Source organism: Nyctibius grandis, chromosome 22 (genome assembly GCF_013368605.1).
Source record: "Nyctibius grandis isolate bNycGra1 chromosome 22, bNycGra1.pri, whole genome shotgun sequence".
NCBI classification, from domain to species: Eukaryota; Metazoa; Chordata; class Aves; order Nyctibiiformes; family Nyctibiidae; genus Nyctibius; species Nyctibius grandis.
In genome coordinates, this window is record NC_090679.1 from 7,484,876 (window position 1) to 7,509,910 (window position 25,035).

At 41.8% G+C, this 25,035-nt stretch overlaps 1 protein-coding gene across 2 annotated transcripts in view; it reads right to left on the reverse strand.

The window, feature by feature from the left end:
* The window catches only part of LOC137672762 (protocadherin alpha-3-like), a 96,506-nt gene that overhangs the window by 17,078 nt on the left and 54,393 nt on the right, over positions 1–25,035 (reverse strand). For both annotated transcript variants that reach the window (XM_068417155.1, XM_068417154.1), the window contains exons 2-3: positions 19,004–19,062; positions 16,650–16,738 (exon numbers count right to left, since the gene is read on the reverse strand). In XM_068417155.1, coding sequence (XP_068273256.1) covers positions 16,650–16,738; positions 19,004–19,062 — 148 coding nt within the window. The remainder of the gene's footprint in view (positions 1–16,649; positions 16,739–19,003; positions 19,063–25,035) is intronic.

Consider the following 25,035-nt stretch of genomic DNA (forward strand, 5'->3'; position numbering starts at 1 on the left):
TTTAATACCTCTTCCTGTAAAAACAGTACAATCATGCATGCAGATCTTCGAGAAGCAGCTATCGACAATCTTTGCATCAGTAATTATCCAGTTTGCATCTCTAGTGAAACAACTCAGCAAACAGACAAACAGAGTTGTATCTCTGCGGATGAGCAAATCTGCCAGTTGCTTAGAGCTGATGTGTCAGTCTTCAGGAGGGGACAATACCGGGAGAGTGGGCAAATATTGAGGCTCAGCAGCAAATACTGACGTGAGCTGTATAGCCTTGCCTATAGGATCTGAGAGAAATAAATAGCAGAAATGAATTATGATGGCTTTACTCTTTTTTTTTTTTTTCAGGGGCCAGAGCTTTCCCTTTGGCATATAAATATTTTTTAGAGATATGGACACAATTAAAACAAAAAAAAGGTGAGAGGAGAAGCCAACAAAATGCCAACAAAACAACTGCTTATAAATACTGAAAATAATCTGTGGATTGTCCAGTTGCTCTCGAGGGCCTCAGTCATTCACCAGAGTATACCAAATGGTGCCAGGTGGGATGATTTTCCCCTCTGAAGGGGAAAGATTTCCCCCTCACTGAAGAAGCTGAGATGAACTCATTGATCCAAGGCCACACTAGGACCCAAAGTCACCATTTTGGACAGCTATGTCTGCAACTGCACCCAAACCTGCAGAGCTTTAAGGCAAACCCCACTATTTTTCCCCTCTATAAATAACTTAGGAATCACTTCATACTCCTCCCAAATACCCTTCCTGCTCCTGCCTCCAGCTTTGTTTCAGTGCTTGTCTTCAGGAGCCAAAGTGAATCACCCATTTCCTGCCTCCTAATCCTCAACTATCACAGAATCAATCAGGTTGGAAGAGACCTCTGGGATCATCGAGTCCAACCATTGCCCTGATACCATCATGTCAACTAGACCATGGCACAAGCCTATCTGCAGGTTTTCTGCTGCTCCTCCAGGTAATTCTGCTTTGGGCTCAGTAACAAAAGCTGCATTAATTAAAAAAAAAAAATGCTGAGCAGGTGGCACTGCCATAGTCTAACACACAGAGAAAGGAATCAAGCTGGTACTCTTGTGGCTGTTGTATTTTAATCACAATTAAATAATGAAAGAGCATAAACTGCAGCCTGAATTTTCTCATGGAGCTTTTTATACCTATGTGGGATTTTTGTGTTTCTAGTCTCTGTGCTGTGGGATCATGTCATGCCCACTCATCCTGCCAGTTCTTAGAATATTTGTCGCTTTGCTTAAATATCAGTAGCTTTGTGATTGTGAGCGAATCTCAGGTTTCGGGGCGGGGGGGAGGGGGGTGAGTTACTTTTGCCTGCTAATGCACCAGAAAGCAAATAAAAGGAACTCATTCTTTGTTTCACAAAAAAAAAAAATAATTACTGAATCACAGAATCGTCTTGGTTGGAAAGGACCTTGAAGATCATCGAGCCCAACCATCAACCCAACACTATCAAGTCAACCCCTAAACAATATCCCTAAACTATATCCCTAAGTACCACATCTACTCATCTTTTATATACCTCCAGGGATGGTGACTCCACCACTACCCTGGGCAGCCTGTTCCAATGCTTGACAACCCTTTCCGTGAAGAAACTTTTCCTGATATCCAATCTAAACCTCCCCTGGCACAACTTGAGGCCGTTTCCTCTTGTTCTATCCCTCGTTACCTGGGAGAAGAGACTAACATGCACTTCACTACAACCTCCTTTCAGGTACTTGTATACAGTGATAAGTCTCCCCTCAGCCTCCTTTTCTCCAGACTAAACAACCCCAGGTCCCTCAGCTGCTCCTCATGAGACTTGTTCTCCGGACCGTTCACCAGCTTTGTTGCCCTTTGGACTCGCTCCAGCACCTCAAGGTCCTTCTTGTAGTGAGGGGCCCAAAGCTGAACACAGGATTCAAGGTGTGGCCTCACCAGTGCCGAGTACAGGGGGACGATCCCTGCCCTAGTCCTGCTGGCCACAATATTGCTGATACAAGCCAGGATGCTGGTGGCCTTGGCCACCTGGGCACACTGCTGGCTCATATTCAGCCAGCCATAGACCAACACCCCCAGGTCCTTTTCCACCAGACTTTTTCCAGCCACTCTTCCCCCAGCCTGTAGCAGTGCCTGGCGTTGTTGTGCCCCAAGTGAAGGACCCGACACTTGGCCTTGTTGATCCTCATACAGTTGGTCTCAGCCCATTGATCGAACCTGTCGAGATCCCTCTGCAGAGCCTTCCTGCCCTCCAGCAGATCAACACTCCCACCCAACTTGGTGTCATCTGCAAACTTACTGAGAGTGCACTCGATCCCCTCGTTCAGATCATTGACAAAACAATCTCTGCTTGAGGCTTAAGTTTCTCAAAACTTCGGGCTTGGCAGCATAGGATTGACCCAATACAATTTCACGGTCTGTTTATCCATTTTATTCTCTACACCATCATGCATTTAATAACAGGTGCTCTGCCTTACCCAGGCATCTGTGACAAACAGAACACGCCATGCATGCATTACCGCTGCAGAGAAAGCAACTGCCTTCATAAATCTAATTCCAGTCAATGAAGAGGTCATGTCTGAGAATCACAGAACTGAGTAATCAATAATCATGGTCTGCAGGACAGAAAAATATCTTCCGATGGCTTCCTTCAAAGCTGTGCACTGTTTGCAGGATTCTTTTTCAGCATTCCAGTATTATGCTGCTTCCCTAAAGGCTGCGTGGACCAACACTGTTATTCTGCATAACCGTATCTGGCACTTGACCTGAATATGTTTCTCCTGATTAGGCAGTGACATTCTCCTCTGGAAACTCTCTTTGTACATTCAAACTGTTGTCTCAGCATAAAGGTGTACCCGAATTATTCTGAAAAACCTGCTGAATGTTTGCTTGGATGTACTGTGTCTGTCTCAAAAACGTTAGTGACCAGTATGATTTGGAAGTTTTCACCTCCGGATTCCAGAATCTGCTGCAACTTACACCTCCCAGCCTATGTGTTATGAAGTGATCGGTCTCTGTCAAGTGGTGGGAAGGACAAACCTCCACACCACAAATAACAATTACAACATCTTTTTCCCTAACTGCCAATCTCAGCAAAGAAATAAAAGAAAGATTAACACTGAAATAAGAAACAGCCAGTGGCTACCAGCCTTGATTCTTCCAGGTCAAAGATGAAACACAAGCAGGTCTGCAAATAAGGTCAAAATTTCCACCCAGCACCTCTCCTCTGCAGTAAACAGGAGATCTCAGCTCCCTGAACCAGCTAACTCTATAGTCAGAGGAGAAACAATGCTGATTTGAGAGAAGACTGGAATGTATGGCAAGAACTAGAAGAAAAAGCAGACCCCAAAATCCCAGACTTAGCCTGATATAAGCTGATATGGAACTACACAAAGCCCATCCATTTAGTCCACACAGCCTCCCTGAAATGCAGGCAAGCTCTTCCCTGCTACAAGCCTCACTGTCTTCCCTGCCAGCTGCCTTCATGTTTCTTGGAATACAAGCTGAGTAAGAGCAGGGAAGTATCCCATTGTCCTAAAGTTGAAAACCAACTCGTTTTTTAATTAAAATTACTTGCAGTAACCCTGCAACACAGACAGGACTACAGACACTGGGACAGAGATGGACTTCCTAGTGCTTCCTCCCAACTCTGCTTTGTGCAGCTTCTCTCCTCTCTCCATTCTCCACGACCTTGCTTAACCATCACCAAAAAAAGAAAAAAAAAAAAGAGGAATAGCAGCAAAAATCTGTCACGCTCATGATATCACTGTGCTTTACAAAGTAGGGATTTCTATTTTGGTTTCCTAGCAACTCCGCAGGCAAACTTGGCAGTGATTTTGTACTGAGCACTACTTAACGTAGGGTTGGTGCAGCTCTTCTCAAAGAGTTACTTTAGACTCTTTAACTGCCATTTTCTCTCCTTTAATGCACAAGTGGAGTGCACTCCAAGGCTGCCTAGATTAGTACGAAGCAGGAGGAAACACCTACATTTTAATTTTACCTACAATCAATCCTCTGATGGTTTTTTGACTCCATGTGAGGGAACTGTGAAGAGCTCTTAAACTAGTATTTAATTCAAATTAATCAGGGGAAATGAACAAAAGGAAAGCAGAATCTGCAGATTAGAGTGAAGTTATCATCAAAGATCTCCAGCCAGGGCTGACCTCACATCACAGCTACAAAGGACCCAGATGCAGATTCTACCATGTCTGTTACAAACACTTGCCATCTGGGAATGGTAAAAAGAGGAGGTTAATTGTAAACTTTGATGAGGATTAAGCTTTTAAAATTATATTCGACATATAATTTGAAGATTCATAAAAATGCAACAAGAAATAAACAATCATAGCATCAGTATTCACAGCTGGGAATATATTTTCCACTGAGAACAGCTACAAAGCTGGCAGAAATGCTCCGAGTTTCCTATCATGCTGTCTAGCCAACGTGCCTCAGACAAGATCAGAAGCTGACCTGCATGGATTTAGTCTTCATGACCCACTGGCCTCCCTGCTAGGGATGCCAATTCATTTCAGTTGTGATAGTGCTTTCTCCCATGTGGCAAATTGTCAGTGGGGAACAGGATTAGGATCACCAAATTTTGCCTGTCGACGTAGAATAAAGTAGTTCTTTTTCCCATTAACAGGTCTTCCTGATAGGTTTAGCTGCAGTTTGAAAGTCTCTACACTGAGATGGATACACTGATTTACGGTGTGGAACAACAGAAACGTGCTTTGTTCTGTCTCCAGACTTCACTGCTGAAAACAGTTTTGCTGTGTAACTGCACCTGCACTCTTCAGAGGGATAAAGACAGTGATCCAGAGTGGACCACAGCGTGTGTGGACCATGTGAAACTCTGCGACCTTTCTTGCCTCACAAGAAATAAGCTCAATTAAAAGCAAGAGGTGATGTTGATCATGGTGTTTTATTTCTCCCAATGGCAGTGAAGTCTGGGAATAACTGAGGCAGATAATCTGACACTAATATTGTTCATTTTTTTTAATTCTTCTGTTTCCAGCTACACATGTGGGAGACTCTGCTACCTACTTAGCATAAATTTGCAGCAAGATAATAATCTACCAAGTACAGGTAATTTTTGCCATGAAGAGAGAGCATTATGCATGATAACTAGAGAGGACAAATCCCTTGAAAACCTAATGAGTAGTGTGGTGGCAGCACACTCCTCCTCTTGCCACCCTCCTGCTGATGGTCTATGCATGCTACAGTTGCAGGTTACTTCTTTGGGCCAGCTTATCTTCTATATGTGACTGAACACATTTGACTCCAGGCATTTCAAACCGTCAAACATTCAAAACCTGCCTGGACGCGTTCCTGTGTGATATGGTCTAGGCAATCCTGCCCCGGCAGGGGGATTGGACTAGATGATCTTTCGAGGTCCCTTCCAATCCCTAACATTCTGTGATTCTGTGATTTGGAAAGGACACTTCTTACCATTACAGTCTGTCTGCTTATACTGTCTGAGATGACAATGGGAGCAGTTTGAAATGGTATAGTGAACACTGAAGACAAAGTATTCAGTTATTGTAGTTACTAATTATGACCACTTAAACACCACTATAGGCATGCAAGCTGATTTACTGCTAAAGTGACAGCCTCTTGCTCCTGCGAGCACACACGATCATGGAAAAGTAATACAGCATTAGACAGTGAAACACTGAGAGCTGGAGGAAGGAGAATGTAATTTGCAACTGCAGATCCTGAGATACGTTTAATGTGTAACATTCCTTGGTAATGAAAAACCCAGTTTGGATTTTGTGTCTTAAAAGCAGTGTTGTAAAGTCTGCAGGCAGTGTTTGAAGGAAAGCTGGGGGAGGAATCATTTCATTGTGCATTTTTCAGTATGATGATAATATTTTTAATAGGTTTTGCCATGTTTCACTCACTGCCTTTGTTAAAACCGCTCTGATTTTATTCTAAGTCTTAAAACATTCTGTTCTTCCTTTAAGCTCAGCTACCATATTCAAGTGATTACGCACAACAAAAATATCAGAAAATTGAATCAAGAGAACTAAAGGAGGTTCAGGACTTTCCTGATTGGTTTTGAGCTCAGTCCACAATTTCTTGATTTCTAATATATTAAAAATCTGAATGAGAAAACCTGCTGAAGTTACTTGAAGACCAGAGTTTGCTAGTTGGAAATAACCAGGTATTTCTTTTCCAAGGTTTGAATAACCTAACTAGAATAAGCAAGCCATAGGACCAGGCACTAGGCCAAGGAGGTGTGATTACAGGATAAGAAGGTATAACCTACGGCAAAATCCCTTGGCCAGCTCTAGTAACTGCAGGGACAACTGCAGAGAGGGACCTCTCTTGCCATTAATTGTCTAAGTGAGCCTAAGGAGATTAGCTGCACAATTAGGTATATAATCAGTGCCACCCCGAGCCTGGGCAGCAGCCTGTCTTGTGTGTGCTTTAATATTATATGCCTGAGATCTGACCTTTACATGGAGATTGAACTCCTTTTGCAGCTCCTCAAATCCCACCCCACTCTATGCAATAGGATAGTACACACACCCCCAGAGAGCCTGCGAATCCATTTGCATAAGATTTGCTTGCCAGTCAACAAAGCTTACTTGTTTTTTCAACAGCTCCTTTTCTTAACAGTCAAAAAATAAGCCATGGGAGACAGAACTGGGATACTAACAACAGCAAATGAAGCATCTGCTCTCTTCCTAATAACAAACTGGATCAAAATATAAGCAATTTAATTTCATCATGTTCAAACCACCACCAATGAATTCTGTTCTAGATCCAGCCTCCTTGATTGCATTTGTTGTGGGATGAACTGCTGCTGTTGAGCGTTTTGCTCTGGTAACCTCTTGGTATCTGATCCTGGCACTGCACGCTGGGCTGGGGTGCGCAGGCTCCGCACAAGGTCCCACAGGCTGCACCAAGTCTCCCCTGCTGCTCTGAACCTGTCATACCTACCTGTGCAAGTAGAAGCAGCACACTATTTTTCTCAGCATAAACGCGTAGAAACAATTTCCACAAGACTACAAAGGGTTTGTGGATTGTTTTTTTTTTTTCTTCCTAATCAACCCATTTATTTTGCTAGCTGTGTGTGCATGCTAAGAGGGGATGCTTTTAGGGATGGGTGACTGTAATTATAAAAGACAAGAGCAGAGAAGCTGCACTCAGATTCATTCCCTCCACAGGCAGAGCCTTGATTTTCTGAGAATTAAATCCCCATAATGAAGGGGATGCCTTTGCATGCTGCTGTTACTGTTTTACATCTCTCATTACACCCTCTGAGTGCACACAAGTAATGACCGAATGAGTTCAGAGTTTAGCTCTTAAAGTAAATTCAGCAGCTCTAGGACATTGTTACATAAATAGTCAGAATGTGTGCTGGAAAAATATGCACAGTATTGCAGTATTGCTTTCTCTGCCTTGGGTAGCCCCGTTCTATGCTGGCAGTCCCACCAAAGCAAGGATATAGGTGCAAAAGAGAGGAACGATGGCCAAGGGGATTGAGTGAGCAGCTAAAGGCCTGACATTGCAGGCAAAGGGCCTGTAAGCACAGCAGTGAAACATGAAGGTCGAAACAATAATCACACAGTGTTTGGGAAGCCCTGACCTAACGGGCTCTCTATAGCTCAGCAAGCAGGGAAGGATGCCCCAAAACAGGCTCACAGCTCAGTTAGTCCTTGCTCATCCCTACTGCGGTGAGAGCATTTTGGGCCAGGTGGATGCTGATCCAGTCCTCAGCATCACCATAGAGCATTCTGTGAGAAGAATAATTTTAACTTTTCTGCACCTTGTTTTTTTCCTTTTTAAAACAGGATAATGATCATGTCTTCTCCCTTGTGTTCCCAGACTTTTTCTGCCTTGCTCATGTAAGTGGTAAGTTCCTCAAGGCAAGGCTTGTCTTTTTCTATTTGTATGAGCTTTGTGTAGTGCCATCTGACCCAAGAGGCACTGCCACACTACAACATTAATAACAGACGCTGAAGCAATGCCTGGTTACAAAAATAAACACATGAAAAATACATTCATGACCCTTGTGTACAGCAAAGTGCTGCACACAGGCAGCCATCCATTAGGGGAAGATGTAATATCACAGAGAGGTCTGTACTCCCTCACCCTCTTTTCTCCTTCCATCGCTTGCACTATAAATACACTCCAGATCAAAATCTCTTAGAATTGCTTAAATCCTCCCTTATTTTATCTACCTATTTTCTACCAGATAGGGAATTGCATATTGCAAGAGATAACAGGGTTGAAATTCCTCTGGGATCATGAATATAATAGGTTGTTATAACACTTACTTGAGTATATTTTCTTTTAAGAAAAATCTAAAAAGAATAAAATTAAGCCTACAGCAGTAGAGAAAGAGGGAAAAAAACCCAAACACACACACAAAATGGAGGCACAACATGGAGAGAATAAAACAGCTGTAAGCTCATGTGGAAACAATTTGATAACCATCATTTCCCCAAAGTACTGAGCAGATAAACACTTGTTTAGCTTATAAGTTCTGACAAGATAACAACCCAAGATAGTACAGCTGCAAGTGATTTTTCTATTTATTTATTGGAACATCTGAGAAAATATTAGAGACAGGAAACAAAATCCATGTCTTCTGCGTAGCTACAGAATATCACCACCAGGCATGCAAGACAAACTCCCTGGTATTGTTACCAAGATCACAAAGAAGCGCATGCCTAGAGCAATGGACAAGTGGAAAAGTTGCTTAGATTTCAAAATCAGACTAATTTAATTACAAAACTATTTCCTACCATATGTCTAGGAATCAATCACACCATCCAGCAAATCTATTTTTTTGTAAGAAGTGTTGTCGCTCCCCTTTTTGCTCAGTCACAGCATCATTTGGGGTATGATTAACTTCTAGATGGTAGGTTAATCAGGGTGGGAAACCTGATAAACTAGCTGGAGTTTTTGGTGTTTGATTCAAAAGAGTTTATGAACTATTGGCCATTATAGACATAACAATGTTAACCATAATGAAAATGAGGTACTTTCCGAGAGATGTTACTTTGTTCCTAAAACAAAGAGCAGAGTTACTAACAGCTATCAAATGAGAAACATTTTTTAGGTGCAACTGTAACTTCCATTTTGAGGAAGCAGACACATTATTATAGGAAAGGATGAATTAAGTAGACAAGGAGTTATTGTCATTAAACTTTCTCCTAGCACCTAAATATAGAAATTATAGCCAGCTAACCGGCTGAACTGCTTGTGTAAAAATCTTTTACTTTCACACTCCTTAAAATGACAGTCTTGAGCTGCAGCAGCTTTTGTCCACAGTTTGGGAACACCTGCTTCATATTACTCAGTCACAGAAAACCGCTAACCTTTTGCTCCTCTTACTCTTATTTTATTCCAGGTTTTAGAATTTTTGCAGGTCTCCTGTGTCATTAGTATCTCAGCTGGAGCTAACAGTCTTACATGAACCTTGAAGAAATCTGCACTGGAACTATCACCCCATGTGGAGATCAGAAGTTGGACATGGTCGTCTCCACTTTGGGAAATTCAACAACTGGTTCCAGTCAGGGACAAACGTGACCCTAATCTAAGTGGAAGGGCTGCACTTGCCCACGGGACTTGATTAAATGCCAAGATGTACAAACACATTCTGCATTGCCTGAGGGCTAACGAGAAAGGTTAATTCCTCTCACAAATCTTTGCAGCAGGTGGAATCGAGAATTCTCCACAGTATATGGAGACATAAACTGTTCGAAGACCGTTTTCTTTCACAGCCAAAATGAAAACAAAGTCTTAGTCAAATGTATCAAGAGAGACCACACAACTCTGAAGTTTCCAGCAATAGTGTTTTTCAAATTCTGATGAGTCCTTTTTTTTTATTACACTGAATCTTCAAGGACTAAGGTATCACACACTATTAAATCTCTCATCCATGTAATCTAATTTACTTGGTACACTCCACTGAAAAATAATGGACCCCATGATAAAGATCACAAAAGCTATTTCAGGTCAGCCATGGGTTTTTTGGAGCTAAGAGGAAAATAACAAAATAACAGAAAGTAAATTTAACATTAGCCAAGTCATGACTGCAGTTTCTGTAAAATCTAATCTATCTTCCCTTCCTTTCTCTGCCCACTCAGCTGAACAGAAATCTAAATTAACCTATTCATTTACCTAGTTCTGGCTGCAAATACTGAAAGCCCAAACTACTGGTTCAACTATAGTTTGCATGTGGTGAAGCAGACGAGTTCCTGGTCAGAACAGTTATCAGCTTTTAAAAAATAATAATCAGTATGTCAAGCTGCATCTGTCATAAAAATATTTACATTTTTTGACACGTTCTTTTGAAAAAAATCTTTCTGATTTCTAAATGCTTTTCTTCAGCCCCAGAAGTATCTGAAATTCTCAGCCTTCTCCAGCTTCCTTCAGGCTGTCAGAAATGAGAAGCATTTACCACAGAAAATTTGTAGTTCAGTGTGAAATATTGAAGAGGTGATGTGTGGCCAAGCCAGTGATCTACAGTTCAGCATTCCTGGAGTAACAACATACTGTGGAGACACAGTGGACAGATGAGCAGGAAGAGACTGCTGGTCTCTTTCATAGAGCTGATATTTTGATATGTAGGTAATTCTGGTTTTAAAAATTGGAATGATGACATTTCATGAAAAATAGGTTATTAATTACAATAAGTATAGAGAGGACAGACATGCATAGCTGCGTTTTCTAGCTTCTTCCATTTTAAACAGTTGCAACTTTCTGCAACAAGCCAAGATCCCAGTTTTGTATCCTGGGTTGCTAATTAGTTATTATCTTTTTCAGCTTTAATCAATGAACTGCTAAAGCTAAGCTAGACCAGTGTTCTGTGCCCTTATTTGTCAACTAACCTTTAACAGTCTCAAAGCAGCAGCACTTTTGGCCCCTGCACATTCTTTGCAGTGACTGCTTGACGAGTCTTAATTAGCCCCTTTTTCTGTAGATAAGGAAGGTCATTTGAAGAAGGTGAATAGAAACTCACTGACATTTAAGAAGAAATTGTTCTCCATTTACAACCACAATGTAAAGCTATATCGTATGAAATATGTTGTACCTGAGGTCTTATAGCACTCGGTTATTTTCTTAGGCTCTTTCTCTTTAAACTGAATTTTTAGAAAAATACTTCAGAAGCAAAGAGCCTTGTGACACTATTGTGGTCCTCTGTGAGCTTGTACTGGAGTGTTATGCCTGCTGAATTTCAAGAACAGCGTCTGTTGCAACAGTGAGAGAGTCAAACTTAGAAAAAAATCAATTCATTCCCTTCTGTGCTGATGTTAAATGGACTCAAAGACGCAGAGAGATCAAATGATTATTCCATGAAAAGAACAACTGACTTCAGGGTGTCTTTCTGTCCCCCTCATCACAATCTATTACCCAGTCTCGGTGTGCCAATCTTCTTTCCAGTGACCTGTGCTCAGTAGTCACTTAAGAGTCTACACTGTGCTATTCCCAATGCTATCTGCCTCCTGTAGACCTTCTAGCATCCTTTTCCAATTGTTTCCCTCTACCAGATCCTCCGTGCTCACTTTCCTATTCTGAGATTTTTACTGGTGACCCACCTCAGGTCCTTCATTACTCTGCTCAGATCTCTCCTGCTTACACTAATGCCCCATCTCTCATCTGGGCCCTTCTCATACCATTCTGTTGTAATAAAGTGTCTCTTTGACAGAATGTTCTTATTCAAGTAGGATTTATTTGCTTGACATACAAATTACTTTGTGAAACACAGAACTGGGTATGCCGCAACTTACACTAGATAATGAGAATAATTTCTTCTCCTGTCAAGGCATTCTTGGACATTTTTATTAAAATCCATGCAAGTTTCCCCTTTTCCTTTCTTCACAGCTTTCCCACAGTCATTCCGTTCACACCACTCTACCCCAAACCAGGAGTACAAAACCTAGTAGAAAGATTGCCTTTACCTTTCAGATAATTTTGCTTATTTGCCATATTTATTGTCGCTTTTCATTTAATTTTCAGCATTCATCACTTATCCTACAGCCCATGCCCCATCAATGGACCTCTTCTGCATTCCAGCTGATTGCATCAGGAACCATCCTCTGAGAGCAACATAAATCTATTCCAGAGCAACTGTAGTTCCCGGCATAAAACCAGGACAGTCTGAGAGTATATGTGAATGGAATATCCCTAGCTAGCATGGCATGTGTTAAAAGGTCACAGTTAGGTGGGAGGTGAGGAACAGCAGGAAAAACTGAGTAAAGAGGAAAGCTGTGATAGACACAAACTTCAGAGGACAAACATTGAAAGAGACTTGGGGTGATTGGGCACAAGGAGCTGTATATCTTTGTATAAAGATTTTATATATATATACAAACATATATATGTATAAATTCTCTATATACATACATATATAGCACATACAATCCTCTTCAGACCTAGAGCTGTTCTCTGAGTTTCTTTAATGTCCCCCTGCCTTTTCAAGTAGCTATGAAACCCACAGCTAAGCTGTCTCTCCTGCTTATTTCTCTTACGGAATAGCAGCCAATATTACTACTGCTGTTTACTTGGCTGGTTCAAGGGATAAACATATGCACCATGAATGTCAAGCATGGAGGACTGCCCATGTTGAGGTCAGTAGTTTCTCACACAATATGATTTTTTTTTTCATAACAGTGCTTAAAAATGCAAGGCTACCACCTCTCTTCCCCAGCTAATTACCTGGGAAAAGGAAACAAAAATGGCAGATACACTTAGAAGAATGTTACCACTGCAAAATCAGAAGCATAAAATTAGCATGGTTTAGGATTGCATTTGCCTGTGCAACCTTAATTCAGTCCCTTATGCATATTTATAAGGCTAGATACTGAAAACCTAGCTTCCTTGAAGTCAGTGGGCTATTTGCCGTGGACTTCAGAGATGCCAGTATTTCACCCACAGTCTTCACCTACATGCTTCCAAATATCAGATGTAGATTTTTTCTACGAGGTCCTTTCCTCTGTTGTTTACAGTGTTGTCTGAATGGAAGCCTTTTTTTTTCCGCCCCTGTATATGCGGTGTGTGGCCCGGTGCCTTATTTACCACACACATATAAAGCCTACATTGAACAGAGGATTTAAAATTCCTCATGGCTCTTTGTCATCACAAAATCTTACTGTTCTCCTGAGTCTTATACGTGCTATGAATGCCTCTTTAGACTGTTTTGTGAAGCACTTGCATTATTAGTTCTGTTCTGTAGATTGGAACCTGGAGCACAGAGAACTACACACAGATTTGTCTAATATCCACTAATTATAAGCTCTGAATTATGCATTGATCTGATTTATTCAGAATCTTCAGTGTTGTGTGTTTAGAGCAACGTTCCTGTTCATCTTAGTTTCTATTACTACCTCCCACCATTTCTGCAAATCAAGCTCCATTTATTCTGAGTTAGGCATCCAGAAAATAAAGCTCGCTCAGATTAGTGGTGACCTATAGAAAGTCTGATACAATTGCCAAATCTGTCAAAGGACATAGAACAGAAATCAGAAATGTGTCTGCATTTCCTGGACTCACTACATAGCACATGAGGGACAAATGAGTTGCCCCAGAGAGCTAAACCCAAAGCTATCCTCTACCCAGAGGGAGTTTTGAGCCTTCTTGTCCCACCTCACTTGGAAGTATCCTGACTACAAACCTACCAACTACTGGGCTAGTGGGTAAGAAAATTCAAAGACAATTAAAAAACACCAGATCGAGATTGACTGTCCCCTGCATGGGTGAAATATGCAGTAAAGTCAACAGGGGTGCTGCCAGCCACACGAGGACCAGGTTTTGCTTGGGCAACACATATTTGCTGAAATATCATGTGACATTCAAGTACAGCCATGCATTAGGAATTAAGGATTTACTGATTTAACACTTGACTTGTTCACCCTTCTTAAAGTGTTCCTATGACATCATCTTTGAATGCTCTCATCGATTAACTCTCTGAATCTGTCTCTGTGAAGCATCTTATACGGGGTTTTTGTGGATTGTGAAATGAAATGAATGATTTAGTGACAAACTGATTGGGATTAATCAATTGACTAAAACAACTGCATGGAGAATGTGTGCACAGAACAGGCTTGGAAGTGGTTTCTAATAATCAGAAGTTGAGACCTGCAGCTGCCAAGGTATGGTGATGAGAACAGAGGTAACAAATTATCTAGGAGTTTATCTGGACCAAATGCACTCCATTCATAGGCATTCATATGATATGTCAGGAGCAAATGCATTTGTTGACTCAATCGATTACAATTGACCATAATGAGTTGAATCTCTTCTGAAAAGCATCAGTTGTGTCTGTTAACCTGACAAAAAATTATTACAGGTCTTGAACCTAAGCCAGAAAAAAAGAAAGAAGCACTGAAAGAGATATTTGTGGGAAACTGCAGATAGGATTCTAAAACAGTGGTAGTAAATTGCTGAAAATGTGATGCATGATGATGTACTTAAGCTATGAGAATTAACACAATCATTAATCCTAACTGAGATTTCCCTGTGAATCGCCTGTTTGCTATTAAGGACCAGGGACTTCTGTAGCTTTTGCTTGCAAAGAGTGGAGAAGAATATTACCCGTAACTCACTAAAAAAAGGGGCTAATTAATGTTATGTCAGGGTCACTAATCCCTTGGGAGTAGACAAAGACAAAACAAATGAATCTTCATTGTGCAGGAAAAAATATTCATTTACAAGGAACCTGATTCACAAAAACTGGATTTAAAGGCAGTTGTAACTAGCATGGACATTCTGTAATGCAATTTTAGTCACGTTTTCCTGTATGGCAGAAAAATTTCCTGTTGCTGAAGGTATTTCTTACAACCTGTTTGAATACATTACCTACAAATAAAAACCACAGAGAAACAATGACCGACAACGCTCAGTCCAAGGGCCAGAGTAAACAGTCTTGGCACTTGGACTGCCTCCTCTCCAGCTGCCCAGCTCCACGGGGCCTCCTGCCAGCTTCTCCTCTCACTATGCCTTACAGTTTTCTCCACCCTACATAGTCACCAGCATACAGAGCAGTGCACGTGATCGGCACGCATTCGTTGCACAAGTATCTCATTGCGTGGTCATGGAGGGAAAGAGCAATAAGAGCCAAGGGTTAGTGCTGCTCCTCAACCAAAGAGATGTTCAGGTTCCCAAAGTGAGTCTAAAATGATAAGACTCAAAAAGAATAGCAGGGAGGAGTCCACATAGTGGAACAGGGCTCTGGGACCCAAATGCCAATGGACCTCCCCAGAAGACAGGACCATTGTACCTTTGCCTTTACATTTACATACTCAGAAATCTGCGTAACCAGCAAGCAAACATCTGGGTGAATATTTGCATCCATACTGAACTTGGTATAAGGTAACACACGAAGTGCTCAGTCAAGGGTGGTTAGTGCAGCTGAAAGCCTGAGGGAACCCCTTGTAAAGGTTAGAGTGTACTTGTGGTGACATTTTCAAATGCAAGCTCAACAGTTACGCGCCCTTCATAACATGCACAAGCTGTGCTTTCCTGCAAAGCCTGCAACGGAAGGAAGAGCACACAAAAAACAGGCTAGGGGCCCATTATATATTATATTAATTTCCAAATCTGTTTCTGTGGACAACCCTCCTGCAACATCAGTGCAGGTCTGCTGGGGACCATTAATTCATGGATACGTTGTAACTGTGATGGCAAATCCTGAAGTTGCTCCTCAGCCTTTGGATAACTGGATAAATTTTACCTTTATCCAGGTAAAACTCCCATTTAAGCCAAGGGAAAGTTTTTCACCGAAAAAGTATTAAAGCAAGCAGTTCTCACATCTTGTCTGCTGGAGACCCCACGTCTCAGCCTTTGACCTGCCTCTGTGATAAGAGCATCACTCCTCATCTGAATTTCTGGAGGACTCACAATGCTCGCAGAGCTGTCATACAGGGCTCACAACCCTACACAAGGCACCCACTAAGTTGACAGCTTAGTTTGGACATGAGTGAAAATGCTGATCACACCAGTGACTGGCTGCTCCACTACCTCTCTATATTATTCCTGCTCCAACATAAAAAGTGAGAATATTTTATTGCCTGCACTGCAAAATATACAGGTGATTTTTTTTCCTTAACTCAGTAAGGACCTTTTGCCAATGCTTATTGACTGCTGGGAAGTCATCAGTCAGTGACTGAGTTAAATGAAGCTACGTTCTAAAATGTGGTTTTGGCCATTTATTTTGACAAGCAAATAATAGTCCAGTTTCCATCATCACGTACTAGTGAATGAAAATAGCTAGCAAAAAAAATAGGTCTGATTTCACCACAGAAAACAAGAAGGGACATTCAAAGAGACTCACTGGGTTTGTAAAAATAGCAAAGGGAGAACTGATAAGCTCCTACTTCAGTCTTACTGATCTTTTGAAATGGAGGGCAAATCCCCTCTAGAATCTGAATACACCCATCAGAACCCAATCACTTTCATTACACAAACCAATAACCTCCCAAGGCAGGGTGAAAGCTGGGATCTCCAGTGCTCACCTGAGACCAAGTAAAGAAAAAGATGTATTTTATGATTTATTATTCCACTCTATTTAAATTCCACAGATTCATTTACAAGAACTTCACTCAGAGACACAAAACACATGAAAAAATAAGACGGAAGCATTAGGAAGTCTACTTCAGTTAACATTAGCTCCTCACATATATTCTGAATTTTCACACCCTTACCTGGAGTAGCACTGGAGACTGTTGGCCACTGCTGATCAGGCCCTCCTGGTCCTCCACGTAGAACTCCTGCCTCCTCCATATGCACAGCACTGAATAAGCATATATCAGAGTTAGATTACGCAGTTCCCCTCTGCCCTGGGCTTTATAACACTCCCCTTTGTTGCTACTCTTCTGTAGGTCGTAACTGTTTGTCGCTCTGCAATGACTACTATAACACTTCATGATGCTAACAAATTCTGCTGGAGCATTGGAGAACTAGCTATTTTGACTTGCAAAAGTTATCTTTGATTATTTACTAAAACACAGTTGTGGCATAATTTATAAAACAAACATACCTGCAAGACACTTCGCTTTCATGGACTGGAAGTCGCTAACAAGGAAGTTACACACCTTCTTTGCTGTTACATTAGCATTAAAGTAAATGATTAAAAGTTGGTGGAGTTAGTCCTGAGCTTCTGTCATTATGCTACTTTAACAGATGCCACTTTCCTGGGTTACTGCGTGCTTCTCGTGAGCAATTCAGAAAGAGAAATACATTTTCTCAAATGCAGAAACTAACACAGCAAATTTTACAAGTGTCGCATCGTGAGCACTTGGCCTTCAAAGCACCAATTTTGCTATTAGCCAGCACCTTACGTGGAAGGAAAAGAAAAAAATCTGCTACTTTTAATGCAAAATTAGGCATGTATTTGTGTGCAGTTCCTTAGAGAAACAGGATTCTGTGACTGTGTCCCTGCTCTCTGCTCATCTGCTTCTTAGCTCCCTTCCACACTCCCAGTTGAACTTAATGGGCAGTTTCAATCAAATGTGACGGACATCGAGGATCCTATGGATAAGAAATTTCTACAGGTTTTATTAAAAATTAGCATTTTATGAAAATCATCAGCTAGGCAGGTCACACAGGCTCAGATCCTGAGATTTCAGGTAAGGACGGGGTCTGCCAATGTGCGAGAACAGAGGAATACATACAATTTCCCAGAAAGGCTTCATTAGCTCCTCTGCTTGTGGGATGAATTGCTTTGAATGAGCTCTGACTTTTCATTAGCTGTTCAAGTAACTTCAGGCAAGATCTTGAACCCTGTATAGAAAGGAATGTGGATCCACAGGATCACTGCACAAGAGCACGCCTGACTCTCAGGACTGCTAGGTAAGATGCTCAGGTAGGCAGGAAAAATCCTGCTTCAGGATCCTGCTCCCCAGACTGTTTATTCATTTTGCAGTAAGCAGACAGTGATTAAAAAATAAAAATATATCAGGAACATAAAAGAAAAAACAATTTGCCCAGCAGGCCACAGAATCAAGCTTGCTCTTTCTTCCTTTCCTTCTGGTCCCTGGGGTTTTAGGTTCCTTTTTCACACAGCAGCCCAAAGTCAGCTGGAGAGGTACACTGTGCCCTCACCCACATGAAGCACAGTCTCAGGGATGGACAGTCTGAATCTGAGTTTTGGACTTCAACTTTATGAAGACTCTTCAGCCCTGTGGATAACGGATAAAAGGTGATGACTACAGTCCCACTGCACCAACAGTTTGGGGAAAACCATACTGTCCTGCGCTTTGTAGCACCACTAGGAACTACTGCAGCCTTATAACTGCATCTAAACCTGTAAGGTAGTCTTATTAATCATGTCAGATTACATCTCAATATATAACCAGTTTTCTAATCTGCTCAGGAAGGGAAAGCAAAGATATTATTTTATTTAGGCTCTACAAAACCAACTTCATTATAATCCTTTTTTTTTTTCCAGGTGCACTGAGCAGCAAATTATAGCAGCGACTGCTTGCAATGTTAGGCAGAGGACTTTCAAAGATGCCTAAAGAGATTTGGACACAGCCTCACTTTTCCTTCTTTGAAAATCCATCTCCTGTCTCCAAAATGTCCTTTAAACTGTGTTAATCATCTTGATTGCACCATGTGGTTAATAAACCACCTGCAGGAGCAGCACACTTTTATGGTAACAAGAGAAAACGAGACAGAAAACGCATCAATGCTGCAGACAGTCTATTGAAGCATATCAGCACAGATGATTACAGGGAGCTTTGAAGTAAACAAAAAGTGTATAATCACAGTTAAATAATCCAATAATTGGAGCAATTATGCCTTGACAGTCAATGTATAAAAAGGAAGGAGGTAAACACAAAAAAAAAAAAGCACAGATCTATGGTAGTATAATAATAGCATAAGATGCAGCCAGACTGAGTCTGTAACACCTGGAGATTGGAAGTGACAGAAGCAGGCCTCAGGTGGTTGCCATCTCAGCGTAGATACCCTCAGTCTAGGGCACCAGAGGAGCTTTGTCCTTTCCACAGAAGACAAAGACAGAATACCCCTTCCTATGGGGAAACACCATACATACCTTTGCATTCCTGCCCTTAGGGATGCAGAGTAGCGCCAGTCAGGATTGGGGTGTTTTGGCTGTAGAAACAAAAGCCCAGGATAACGTTGTTAACGTATGTTAAACATGCAAAAAAGCATATACATCTAGCTAATTTTGTCAGAAGAGTCTATATGGAGCTACTCAATTTTTGTGAACATTCAGAACGGCCAAATCCTCCTACAAACCTAAAGAAACGTTCAAATGGACACACAGAGATTGTCTCTGGAACAGAGAAACCTGTTTGCACGCCAAGGCCTTTGGCTAGAGATGATCTCTGTGGAACAACATTTAATGCTGGAAACTGGTTGACTGGAAATGCTGGAAAAGTTATTTCATACATTTGTCAACATTCTGAGCATAGGGAAAAAAAAAACCAAACATCATAAATCCAGAACACATATTGTTTGTTTACCTGATAAGCCAAGGAACCTTGAACTCCTGCACTGCAGAGCATCTGCCTGAGGACGTATAAAAACCAGCCCCCTGCGAAGGGGACATGCGGGGTAGCCTGTCTGCTGTGAGGTTTCTGCTGGCATTTAGCATACTGCAGAGGACTGCACGAGATTGTATCAGATTTGCAGACTGCAGCAAGTCTTTTATCAAAGGCAGATGTGTTCTTTCATAATACCAACAACTACTCCATTCTCCATATTCATAAGAGGTCATAAAAGATGGCAGGGGAAAATAGTCAGCAATACCCTTTGACCAACAAACCTTGACATATGCTCACCTGCTGCAGAATGGCTTGCTAAATAAAGAGATAATTAAGAAATCCTCTGTTGAGCAAAAATTGCTCCAGAAAATCTCTTTTGCATTGTCAAGGGACCACCACAATAATTTTCAACTACAGCCAATGAATGCAAGCTCAGGTCCTTTAAAATCAAGCCCTAAGCATGTAACAAGGTTATTTCTCACGATTCTCAAGACATTATTCTGGAGGTGATATCGCAGCCAGTGCTTAACTTCAGCCACTTGAATTCAAAGAGAGAACTTATGTCCAGAAACATAATGGACTACACTCATTCCTGGTCTGTCTTGTACAGCGCCAAACACACAAATAATATATGACAGTAATGGTTTAATTCTCTTCAAGCTGTTGGAGGCAGATCAGAAATGAATTTGGTTCCATTATTTGAAAGAGAAAAAGAAAGTGTTGAATGCTCTGAATTATTTAAAGCCAATTCTTTCCTCTTGAGGTTTGGGGTATGCTTTCTCCCTGGATCAATAGGTTTTATACAAATAAAAATGGAGCAACTACAACTTACCCTATCACTCTATCACCATATTTCCCAGGTCAAGCATCACTCAAGAGTGAGATGCTCTTGGATGATGTGCATCCTAATATTCTTTACGGTCTGAGTTACACAAAAGGGAGGGGGCTGCTATTTGCAACCACACATTAAACATTTGTGCTAGCAATTTCCTTCCCATTTAGCCCCCCGTTCGCTGGCATGCTCAGGTTCTGCTGAGTTTAGCAGAAAAGTGGCTTGACAAGGAGCTCATTATGCATGGCTCCTGTATTTTCTGATTCATTCCATCTTGGCCACAGTCCCAGGGATGTCAAAGCAACTCTAAAGTCAACCATGTAGTAACAGTCAATGAAAGAAGATAGAAAATAACACACCCTGATCAGACCCTCTCCTGAGTTTGCCTTTCTTGATGTAGGAAGGGTGCTGACACCAGAAGATTTGACTTTTCCTCTGCTGGGGATTTTCTTATAGCAGAGGAACTGCTGGGCTGGGGGTGGGGGGGAAGCCCCTTTGCTCTTTTTTTGCAATGGGAGAGGCACAGGTTACTAATTTGTCCAGACTTATAGGCAGTGTGAGGAGGAGGAATCTTACCACAGTCCCAGGCAAAACACAGATGAAATGAGATTACATTGAAGAGCTGGAAAAGTCTGACACGAGTTGGGTAGGAGTGAGAAAAGAGGAAAACGGCCACTCGCTCACAGTATATAGATTTCTGTTTTTCAGCTGAGAGCTTTCCAGCTGTTGGCTAGAAGACAAAAATCTATGTTCTGTCGCAGTGGGGACTTTCAGACATCAGATCATAAATGAGTGATCATGGCAGGAGACACTCATCAGTTAGAAATTCATCATTCATTCAATCCACATGCATGGACCAACATTCACCATGTCAATATAACACAAACAGCAGCAATTAGGAGCTGGTGGTATTTTCAAAGGTTACTATTCAGAAGCTGTGGCATCTTGTAGCTACTCCCAAACAGTTCTTGGTTTGTTATTACTCTTTAGGCAAAGCTGTAGTGCTGCTCCTGGATGGGCAGAAGAAGGAAGGAGAGGACAGGATCATAAAAATATACTCTGGAGATGGAAAGATCTGTTGCCACAGTTGACTTTCAGGAGCTGTGGGGTTTTTTTTGTTTTTAACTGTGAAAAAATCAGTGTCTGGGACTTCTCTACTTTTTGAAGTCTTCACAGGAAGAACAGGAGGAGCAGGCAATTGGGCAGCACTCTGCCTTTGTCCAGGCCTACACTCACCCAGCTTTACCGTGTGTGCACTGCTTGACTGGGAACTTTCAGACCTCAGCAAGAGACGCATGTTTGCCCCACACTTGTGTTATCACAGGTCAACATCCTGCAGCTGGCAAAATTGGTGAAATTTCAATTTTGTCAGCGTAACTGGCTTCTCCTTTTGTTCTGCTACAGACTGCAACTCTTTAAGATCCTCTGGTCATAAGAGAAAAGCTGTTTCAATACACCTTTAAATGAGATTGGGCAATTAGGAGTGAGAAAAGCAAAAAAGCAGGACCAATAATATAAGTGACAGCATAGCAGAAGAACGAAGCATGTTCAGTAACATCTTTCCCCGGTTCAGATGCAGTAGCGTTGCTTCTTATAGATCCACCAGGCATTCACAGTGTGCATGCTTGGGTTGGCTTATATCTCTGGCTATCAACAGTCCACCTTAACCAGGCCACCCCCTGAAACCTGCCACATTGACACATGCTGTCACACAGCATGCAGTCACTGTGTCATGACACGACAGGGCCCGTCTCAAAGCAGAGCAGTGTCTTCAGCACAGTCCCAGGGGACAGGAGTCTGCACAGCAGCTGCCAGTGGGCTCCTCTGCAAAGCCCTGTCGCAGGCTTTGCTGTGAGAAGTGTAGCTGTGTCATAAATCAATGCCACCAGGACAAGGTACAGCTGGCCAGGAAGCGTGAGCACAGAGAGGAAGCACAAAGAGGAATAGAGACTCTGAAGTGGTCCAGATGCTTCCCAGTTGTATATCCCCACACTCTCGCTGTGTCACACAATGCTGACAGAGATAGCATTGTTCCTTTTACCTTCCCAGCTCCCAACTCATTACAAGACCCTGTTTATCACATGCCAGCCCATTCTACTAACTTTAAGGTAATCTCAGCCTGCCATTTCCCTCAGAGATTTTTGGAGGCCACGCATCAGGTCCAGTGGTCCTCTCCTTACCACTCATCTGTGGAGGTGCGGGAAATCACACGATCCAGCACTGAAGGAATCAACCAATCCCAGTTTCTCCCATCACCTGCTTTTTCTGCTTTACTAACAGCACACATCATCATAGTTGTGAGACGAGTCAAAACCTCTCTGAGTGCCTATAGAAGTGTTGTCACTGCTCTAGGTGAACACCTCATGGCAACAGTTTGCTCGTGGTAGTTCTTCCAGGCACCAGGGTTACATTCTGCCAACCACAAAACCACAAGCATGAACATGACTAGTCATGAACGACCAACCCTATTTGAAAGTCTGATAAACAAAGTGAATGTGTAACTTAAAATGGAGCTGCCTTAGTAGCAAAAAAGCTGATGCAAAATTGCACACAGTTGTTTTCAAATTGCACAGCTTAATTTAAGAATCATTTCATTGGTTTATGGAGAATAAATCTAGTTGAGAATACATTGTTGCAAATGTTTTGCTCTTTTTTAGCTAATACTTTAACACAGTAAAGATTTGTCCCTGGGATACAAGGATTTTCTAAAATTTTTTAATGTTGTCCTGATCCTGTGCTCATGAAAATCAATGCAAAGGCTACTGTTCACTTCAGTGGGTGTTGGAACAGGGCCTGTTTGAGGTAGAGAAGTGTGAATCAAACATTTACAAACAGTTACCAGATGATGAGACTGCTAAAAACATCCCACTCCATTCCTATTTCCACACAAACGCACGACAGAATGACATAAGGTGTATTTATCAAATATATCCGCTTTGAAGCAATAATAAAAGGCCTTTTAGAACCCCTGACCGCATACAGCTCTGCTTATTTTCCAGCAAGACAATGCTGACAGATGTGGGGAAACATAGGCTTCTATTCCTGATTTCCTTCTGTAAATGTTTAGAATTAATTTGGTGTGGAGAACAAACTATTTATAGACTGAACATATGTTTGTCATACAAGAAAAGGGAACAGAAACTGGAAAAAGGTGTAATTCAGAAGCCCAAAGATTTTCTTCCTGGCAGTGTTCATTTGCATTCCTAATTCTGAGAAAATTAAGGTGAAGGGAACAGGCAAGTGCATCTATAAAGTATATTTAATGAGTTCCAAGAGAAGGAAAACTCTTCTGCTTAATATTGGATGCAAATTTCTGCTGGCACAGCAGTCAGCATCAAACCGTGTGTCTGGCTGCCCTGAAGCACAGAGCCCTGTCCCTGCTTAGCAGAACACGTTCAGATGCTGCCACTAAACAAAAGAACAAACATTTATAGTTAACCTTTACAATGTCAGTGGGGCTGGAGAATTTCTTAAAGGCTTAAGTTCCTGAACTGAGATTGTAAGATATTCCACCATTAATACCTTTAAAGCCTCTGTGAGAAATCTCTTGGAAAGACTGCTCCAAACAACACTGTGGGTTTACCAGGTTTAGACACTTCAAAACATGCTTGTGTTTTAAAGCAGTATCGAGACGTGCTCAAGTGTTGTTTGATTTTTTTCCATGTGTTTAGCAAGCTGGTTTTGAAGTGCAAAATACAGAGGAAGAGCCAGAAGCAAACAGCCATAAAACTCCCATGAACCCTGGGTCTTACCATCACTAATGTGCAGCTTTTGTTTCACTTCCTGAAAAGCGTGCAGAGCATCACGCAAATTTATTTACGAACACCCCGTGAAACATCACGTTCTGTCAGCCACATGTGTCACCACACAAAAAAGGGTACAAGGAAACGTATCATCAGAAGAGCTGATAGCTATTTCTATCAAGTATCCAGACTGCCCACTCATCGCTGTGCCAGGCTGCCTTCTGGGGCAGAAAACTTGGGTTAAAAGATGTTGGTTTGATTGTTATTCCCTGCATTGAAGGGAAAAGGTTGTCATGAGATGTAAGATATAATGGATGAGCTTAACCACACAGAACATTAAGAACAAGACGGGAGAGATGAAAAGACAAACCAAGGACCAGATACTAACTACTCAGACATCACTCAGCATCTTCACGTGCATATGAGGAAAGGGAATCCAGACTAAGGCACTGAAACCTTTCCTGAAAATGACAGATCATCACTGCAGCAGTGCCCAGGAAAAAAAAAAAGTCACATCTTCACACACCCCCTTCACATCTGCGTGCAGCCCCCTTTCCAAAGGCAGGAATCCAGGCTGCCCATAACCTCGTGCAGCGCCAGCAATGAAGCCACAGTATTTTGCTATCTCTATATTTTGCCTACACTGCCTGCCTGGTCACCCTGCAGTAGTCATTTAGCTGATGAGAGCACAATAGCCATTAACCCCACGTTCTGACCCTTATCACCAGACTCCTGCCAGCAAGAACTGTTTCTAAGGTTTTCAGTGCAGCTGGGTCAGTACATTTCTTCTTTTACAAAACACACTTGGTTTAAGATATTCTTATGAACCTATAAAGGACCAGACAAGCAAGCAGCGTGAATGCAGAAGCACAAGCTGTCCTGCAGAAACAAGCTCCCCTTCCACCATCACACCACGAGCAGTACAAGTCAGAATAGTCACACAGGAATCAGCGCTTCAACAAATACAAAGAATTCCCCACTTAACCTTAATACACTGCGTTTT